This window comes from Juglans regia, chromosome 9 (assembly GCF_001411555.2).
Source record: "Juglans regia cultivar Chandler chromosome 9, Walnut 2.0, whole genome shotgun sequence".
Classification (NCBI taxonomy): Eukaryota; Viridiplantae; Streptophyta; class Magnoliopsida; order Fagales; family Juglandaceae; genus Juglans; species Juglans regia.
The window spans coordinates 2,086,601-2,094,582 of record NC_049909.1 but is presented as its reverse complement, the minus strand read 5'-3'; the positions used below and the strand labels follow the sequence as shown (position 1 = coordinate 2,094,582).

The window sequence follows — 7,982 nt, the reverse complement described above, 5'->3', positions numbered from 1 at the left end:
AACAATATCATTACAAATACTACGTGATTATTTGTGAGACCCACGTCTATCTCCTATCCGACAACTTAAAACCAACTCATCTCACTTCCAATCCAAACACACAAAATTTTCAAAAACCATCTCAACTCACAAATCTCACTACTATTAACAAATCATCTTAACTCATCTCATCTCATCTCATGTTTCAATCCAAACATGATCTTAATTAGCCAAAATTTGACCTTGCAAATGGCTGACCAATACCAATGCAAATGGCTGTCCTGAAAGTATAGGATACGTAATTTTGTGTTGTGGGCAACTTTTACGAGTTTGAAATTGAGGAAAAATGATGTAGCTAGTCAGGCCATAAAAAAATTTTAATGATTGTATTTTATAGCATGATTTTGTGATGAAGCGTCTAAAATCGACCCTTAGGTTTTGATTTAATATTTTCTACTGGCGGATTAATATATAATTATGATAGATAATTGACAAAATTATTAGAAATTTTGGTACTTGTTTAGTTCATAATTATTCAATTATTATCAATGTTAATGGCCTAGTGTTCTAATTCATATGCAACAACACTTTGAATGGGTTATACGTGCGTTGCAAATAGAGGCCTAACTAATCATGTATGTGTATGCATATATATATATATATACATATATATATATACACATCTTAACGAGGGTTCAATTTCTAATAATGTAAGTTTAAATTCAAGATTTCTACTCCCACTCCAAGAATTAGATAAATGTAGTTATTATTTCAATTGGCAAACAGGGAAGTACTCCAATTAGGTGGTGAAATAGAGTCACAAAGGAATGATAAGTACTTAAAATATGAACTAGATGGAATAAGAGATGCAAAGGAAAAGATGGCGGAAGATTACAGCATACTTTATTATAATCAAAGTGGACTATGAGGGCTGTCTACTTCGATTTGACAGAGGGTTCTTCCTTCTTCACACCATTGGGCTGAGCTGCAGCAGCTGCTGCTTGTGATACAGGGTTGAGCTCCTCCCATGCTTCAATCCAAGTAACCATGGCATCAGCAAGCTTCTCAAAGTAAGGATCAATGGTTCCAAGCTTTTCCTTGACCTTCTTTGAGAGTTCGATGTAGCAGTTCTGCACAGTCGTGCACTCTTCCGGGAAGACAACAGATTGGAAGAATGGAACGATCTCCTCCTGCCAGTATATGCCTTTGTATTCCTTCTGCAAATTCACAAATGGGTTGCTTGCCTTGCTGTGCCAAATGTATGGCAACCCTGTCTTCACCCCAAGACCCAAATGGTCACAGATTACCTGAAAGTCAACTTCTAAAATCATCCAAGGGGTAAATCCATGATGAGGCAGCAAATAAAATTACATAAAAAAACTTTGCACCCTCAAACTACTAAGGTTTTTACACTCTGCATCCAAAATTATCAAAACTGAAACATTGTACTCTCAAACTGTTAAAAAGTGTTAAATGTTAAGGGTCAAAAGGGTCAAATTTGATAGTTTGGATGAATATTGCAAAATCCTTGATAATTCGTTACTGCAAAGTGTATCTATCCCTTAAAAACTATTCTCGACAGCATCAGATCCGAGAAAGCTAAAAGAAGATCATTCGATATATTGTCTGCAAATCGAGCTCATTAATCACTTGCTAGGATTAATCTCGAAATGTAGTTGGTTAGGATTTTACTCAGCCATAATTATCAGATGACAAGCTATGAAACTGAATGAAAGAATGAAGATACCTTGGCACACCAACCAGCCCACATGTCGTCATATCTGCCAATTGGTTGGCCATGACCCATGAGCCCAAAATACATTGCAGGTCCTATCAGTTCCCTGTTGAAACCAAGGTTCATCCCACACATAGGGAAGAGGGTGCCCTTTGGAATTGTCATTACAGCATCTACATATCTGTGTGGACTAACATTAATGTACAATTAGGCAACATTAATCTGAACAGAGCACTTGGTTTCAATACTCCAAAAACCAAATCAAATTGAAAACCTACATAGATGAATTACTCAGGCTTGATTATGAAACGACTTTGATTCTCTTTTTATTTGACTTTCGTCGATCTGATGTTAAGATACAAAAACCCCAGCACTAGTCCCAAACACAATAGGAGTTTAAGATTTTTTTAGGTAAAAAGACTCTAATTCATTAAACAAATAAAAAAAATTGTATATTTTATATTGTAAACTCAGATAATAACCTTTACCCTCTATTCGACAAGCAAGATAGTTAAACAAAATAAATTTCCGAAATACATTGCCAATGGAAAAGAATAACATTAAACAGATGCAAAATAACATGACAGAGTACCAAATGGATGGAAACAGAACGTACGTTGTGCTGTGTGCGAATTTAATAACTAAGAGCAACAAATAGAACAGACAGAGAGTTGAGAATGTAAGCCCATGAATGGCCGGTAAGAACCAGTGAAGAGTTTGAAAATAAACATGAACCTGGTGTTGCGCTCGAGAGGCTTGACAAGCTGAGTTGGGGCATCGTAGTCGGGAATGTTGAGCCACAACCCATGAGAGATGGCTGTGGGCGCTCCCTCTCTCAGGCTAAATGGGTATCCCCGAACGAAGTCTGCTCCGTCCCTATACGGATCGTAGAGAGTATTGAAAAAATGCGGCGTCGATGGTGTCAGCAGGTTCTGTATGTGCTGCGTCAACGCATTTATCTCTTTCCCACTCGGATCCTTTGCCACCTTTTCCCAGCATTTATTCGCGTTTTCCATCACACAAATCAACCAAAAATAATAAAATTATATTAATAGTTTTACTCAAGCATTGATATTCACTCGGACATTGAACAATTTTGAACGGTACAGAGCAGCACAAAAGTCGAACAAAATGCACAGATGTCATGCAATATGAAGCTGTCCTAAATGGTGAAAAATGAAAGAATATTCTTCACGAACATTTTTCTGAACAATATACTCTAGAATAGTCTCGACTAATATTCCACTTAACAAATCTATCCCTGAAGACGAGAGAGAGAGAGAGAGAGCATACAAAGCAATCGTCGTCAATGGTGAAGATGTACTTCTTCTTGGAGACGAGGAAGCCAAAGCAGCGACAGGCGGAGTCCTTGAAGGAGATGCAGCTAGCCTTGGGACCCAGAATCCGGTTCACATCGTTGCGGTTATAAAGCTCGTAGTCGAAGCCATCTGGGACCCTGATGGTCTTGGTCGGGTCACCATCCTGGACAATAATGAGGTGGTAGGGCTGGAAGAATGGCCTCCACATCTCCAGGAAATCAAGGTTCCTTATGGTTGGGATAACGATGTCCAGCTCATCTTTCAACGGTGGGGATACCGGGCTCACTGGGTGCGCCATGGCAATGATGGTGTGACTTAACACAGACACAGACAGAGAAGGAGACACACACAGAGAAACAACGGCGGTAAGGAAGGAGTGGAGGATGTGCGTGTGATCAATGCCTCAATGGGTTTCTTATAGAGGTGAAGGGCGCGTAGGATTCGTGGTTTTGAAACGTGAAAGGAGTGAGGGAGAGAAGAACGGTGGAGATGACTGAGGAGACTCACATGCTTTAAATGGCTAAAACATCCCCTTAAATTCTTATTTACCAAAGAAGGAGACCCATAGGCCATATATAATGTGAATCTTAAAACGTTTATTATTTATTTAATATTATTAAATATATTTATACAAATATTATTAAATTTATTGTACATGACTATATCTTTCCGGTTTAAAATCCTCAAACTTAAATATAATTTTGAAAAAGCTTTGATTCCCTTTAATGAAACCATCATGTAGAGGGTTGGATCCAATTCATGTATGAAGTTCTTTTGCTGGTAAAGTAGAGAGTATAAGCTGTCCTGGACATTTAGGACTAATGATAATATACATTTTATATATAGAAGGTAAAAATAGAAATCCAAACCTAGCTGTATAATTTGATCATTGTGACAACATAATTCCCAATTACCCATTGAAATAAGTGATAATTCGCTAGTGTTTTACTTCTCATTATAAAGTACATTTTATTGTAAAATAATTTATTTATGGATGGAAAAGGTGAGATATATGATAGAAGGACATTTTAAAAAATCCCATTGAGCAAATGATATTACATATAAACTCTGTAGGAGTTAAATCAATAGTCTATAATTTAGTTTCGAGATAAAATCAAGAAGAGATAAGACAAGTTGACTCAGATTATTAAAAGGAAAGAGATTCAGACTTCTAAAAAGAAAAGATTTTACAAGGCAAGTTGGATCCAATCACTTTAAGAAAATAGACTTATATATAATGAGGAGATTTCCTACAAATCTGACAGATTTTCCACAATCTCTTTACACAAATATCTCCACAGAAGTTCTATATGCCAAACTTCACCATGCATAGCAACTCTAAAGGATCTTTCCTAAATTCTTCCATTGTATTAAATAATATGTGAGCCATAAGAGATTGTAAAATCACTCATTATAGTAGATCATTTGGCCCCCAAATAACCCATGGACATAAGCATTATGCTGAACCACATAAATCTCTGTGTCTCTTTATATTTATTTTTATTGAGCTTATTTATTACATATTTTATGGATGAACGCGAAGAACACCGTATCAAAACCTGAATCATTTGGTGGGTCGGGGATGATTATTTCCTCCCTTTCAATCTGTTGTGCAATTTTTGGCATTAACAATTAGCATCGTCAGTGGGATCGACGATATCTTCTATACTGGAATTGGGAGAAGGATATTCTCCGACTCAAGAGATTGTCTTAAAAAAATCAAATAAAATCTCCTCAACTTTACTATTTCCTATTATTTCTTCTCTTATCATTTTATGAAATAATAATAATAATAATAGAAGAAGAAACCACGAAGAAGACTTCACGGCACTACGCACGTGCCATGTGCCATGCATATCATACGTAAAGGGTGCACGACGTGCACCCAGATGCTTCGTCGGTCAGAACCTGCAGCCACCGGTGATACAAATCCGGCGGAGATACAACGAAGACAAAGACTTCCACCAGCAGCTCGTTGAATTGGAGCACTCCGCTGTGCATAGTGTGGGAAATCAGGAAGCACCAGGAACCTGTGTATAAGCATACGGGGAACCACCCGATGGCCATGACTAGGCTTGCTGGCGTTGTTTGTCATCGGGGAGGTGCTTCTTGTACAATGGCATGCCCGGATCCGATGAACAGAGGCAAGCAACACGCTGCAGGCAGCATCACCTCACTCGCTAGTCAGCAACCACCACATGGCTCGCCGGCAGCCTTTGTCACCAGCATAGTAGTCCTCTACCACCACTAGCCACCACATACACCGTTAGAGCTCCTTGTCACCGGCAAGGTGGTCCTTGACCACTGAAGCAGTTCACACTGGGCACAGTGTAGGCAGAGGACAAACACTATCCAAGATCCACAAAAACCCGACGTTCATGCGCTGACAAGACAAATCACGGAAATATGCACTCTTCACTGACAACAAGCAATCTCTCATGGCAAACATCTACACAAATAAACAAACTCAAAATCGAGCTCCACGCTCACACCTAATGCGGTCGAGTATATCTCCTGTCAAAATCAAGCTTCACGCTCACACCTCATGAGGCGAGTACATATCTCACCAAAATCGAGCTCCGTGCTCACCTCTGACATTGTCAAATACATATCCCACCCAAGCAAAACTCCGTGCTCGCACCTAATGTGGTTCAGTACATCTTCTGCCTATCTTTCTAAGCTAAGCTCCTCACTACTTAGCACAAAACAAACAGAAAATTAGGAAACAAACAGGAAATCGGTGACCAATTTTTAAAATTTATTCTACAGATTATTGACTTGAAGATTCTCAAAGCCTTCTTATCCAACAAATCGCCCTTAAGATTCGTAACTATCAGGGTCAAATCAACAGTCTATAATTTAGCCTCGAAATAAGATCAAAAATCAAGTTAAGAGATAAGACAAGTTAACTCAGACTCTTAAAATGAAAGAGACTTTAACTTCTAAAAGGAAAATGTTTCACAAGGCAAGTTGGACTCAATCAGTCTAATGAAATACACCTATATATAATGAGGAGATCCCCAACAAATCTGACAGATTCTTCACAAACTCTCTACACAAACTATCTCTACGGAAGCTTCAGACGTCAAACTCCACCACACATAGTTACTCCAAAGGGTCTCCCCTAAATTCTTCCATTGTATTGAGCGAAATGTGAGTCATAAGAGATTGTAAAATTACCCATTATTGTGTATTTCACCCCTAACAACCCGTGGACATAGGTATTTTGCCAAACAATGTATATTCCTGTATCTCTCTATTTGTATTTTTATTTAACTTATTTATTAGGTATTTGATGGATTAACGCGAAAAATATTGTATCGAAGTTTGAATCATCTCGTGGGCTGGGGATGATTATTTTCTCCTTTTTAGTTTGTTGTGCAATTTTTGACATTAACACACTCCTATAAATAAAGTTAAAAAAAAATGAGAAATAATAATCCATTCTTCAAAAAATACAAAAATAAAGTTGACAAAAAAATATTATTCCTCTCCATTAGACTTTGGAAAGAGTCTTTTATTTTTTGAGAAAATATATTTACAACCGTAAATTGTGCAACCGCCGCGTAATCGTTTTGAAAAAAGTGAATAAAACATGGAACCCATATTAAAAAATTAATTTTTTAATAGTGGACTCCACTCTTTTTTAAAGCGGTTACGCGGCGTTTACATACTTCACAGTTGTATGTAGAATTTCTCTTTTTTTTTTATTATTATTATTTTTTTTAATTTCTAGGAGATGAATACTCATGAAATAAGTAAGCGCTTGGTGAAAAACGTGAAGAACAGAGTTTGTAATGGGAGCGCTTCTGGAATTGCTATTCTTTGTTTCTGGCACATTCATTTTCCGTGACAACTGTCAACTGCAGCATCGTACAACCCATTTGATATTCCCGATACACGTGGCAGGTAAGTAGCTCCTGAGAATCTGAGATGCTACATTTTAACTAGACTCCAGAGGTAAGAGCATTCTTTCCCCCCTAAAATGCTACATTTTAAAAGGCCTATTTTTTTTTTTTCTTGGCCCCTTAAAAGGCCTATGCTACTTAATTTATTACAAACCCTCGTTTGTTTGTGATGGAAGAATATTGAAATTAAAAAATCTTACCAAAAATATGTAATAAAAAATCTAAAATTAAGGTAGAAAAATAAATATCTACGGCTCTACCGCTCCTGTCACAACGTTCAAACAAAACAAGATACAAACAAAAATATTATGGTTAATTATAAAATTAGTACGTAAATTTTTGAGTTTTTGTAATTTCGTTCATTTTTATAAAATTTTTCATCTCATCTTATTATTATAATTTTTTTAAATTTTTATACAAAATAAAATAAATAATTTAACTTTTTCAAATTACAAAATAAAAATAATATTAAAAAAATATATTCTAATAATATTTTATTTAATTTTCAATTTTTATCTTATCTCATCTCGTCTGTAAAAACAAACGAGACGATATCAAATTGTGAGTTTTTTCGAACAGAAGATTAACGAAAGTATTTAATTGTGATTTTTTTTTTTTTTTAGATATCAATTTTACAAAAGTTGAAGATTGAGATTTCCAAATATAAAAAAGTACTAATTTAATAATTAACCAAAAAAAAAAAACCATATACTCAATGCTATACATTATCCCATAATGGTACTATGCTATCCTATGTTATCTACATCTCAAGTATGAATCAGCAGTACAATTATCCTTATCCCTGAAACTAACAAAATAATATTCTCCCTAAAATAAAATAACAAATAATCGTAAATAATTACTAATAAATAATATTAATAAAAATGACTAAATCAAGTAAAAATAACAAATAATAATAATAATAATAATAATAATAATAAATAGTGAATAACCAGGAGGATAGTTTTGAGAGTGGTAGATTGAAATTTGCCATTATTTAATTGAAAAATAATCTAAAATTAAGAATTGAAAAATGCGTTC

General features: G+C 35.7%; 1 protein-coding gene across 2 annotated transcripts; it reads right to left on the bottom strand.

The window, feature by feature from the left end:
* Positions 1-754: 754 nt before the first annotated feature.
* Positions 755-3,543, bottom strand: LOC108982406 (UDP-arabinopyranose mutase 1-like). 2 transcript variants are annotated; one of them, XM_018953779.2, is made up of 4 exons: positions 3,008-3,543; positions 2,450-2,700; positions 1,727-1,904; positions 755-1,286 (listed from the first exon to the last, which is right to left on the bottom strand). In XM_018953779.2, exons 1-4 carry the CDS (start codon positions 3,329-3,331, stop codon positions 915-917), a joined length of 1,125 nt encoding a protein of 374 aa, XP_018809324.1. In that variant the 5' UTR covers positions 3,332-3,543; the 3' UTR covers positions 755-914. The 2 variants fall into 2 exon arrangements, with proteins under 2 accessions (XP_018809324.1, XP_018809325.1); XM_018953780.2 differs by having other exon boundaries at positions 1,727-1,895; positions 3,008-3,542.
* Between the last annotated feature and the right edge of the window lie 4,439 nt (positions 3,544-7,982).

Bases quoted from the DNA above. Each gene is read 5' to 3' on its own strand.
- LOC108982406 (XM_018953779.2), bottom strand. From the start codon at position 3,331: ATGGCGCACCCAGTGAGCCCGGTATCCCCACCGTTGAAAGATGAGCTG. The intron at 1,905-2,449 runs GTTCATGTTTAT...CATTAATGTTAG, and splicing joins CCTCTCGAGCGCAACACCAG to TCCACACAGATATGTAGATG. The intron at 1,287-1,726 runs GTATCTTCATTC...GTTGACTTTCAG, and splicing joins GGGCTGGTTGGTGTGCCAAG to GTAATCTGTGACCATTTGGG.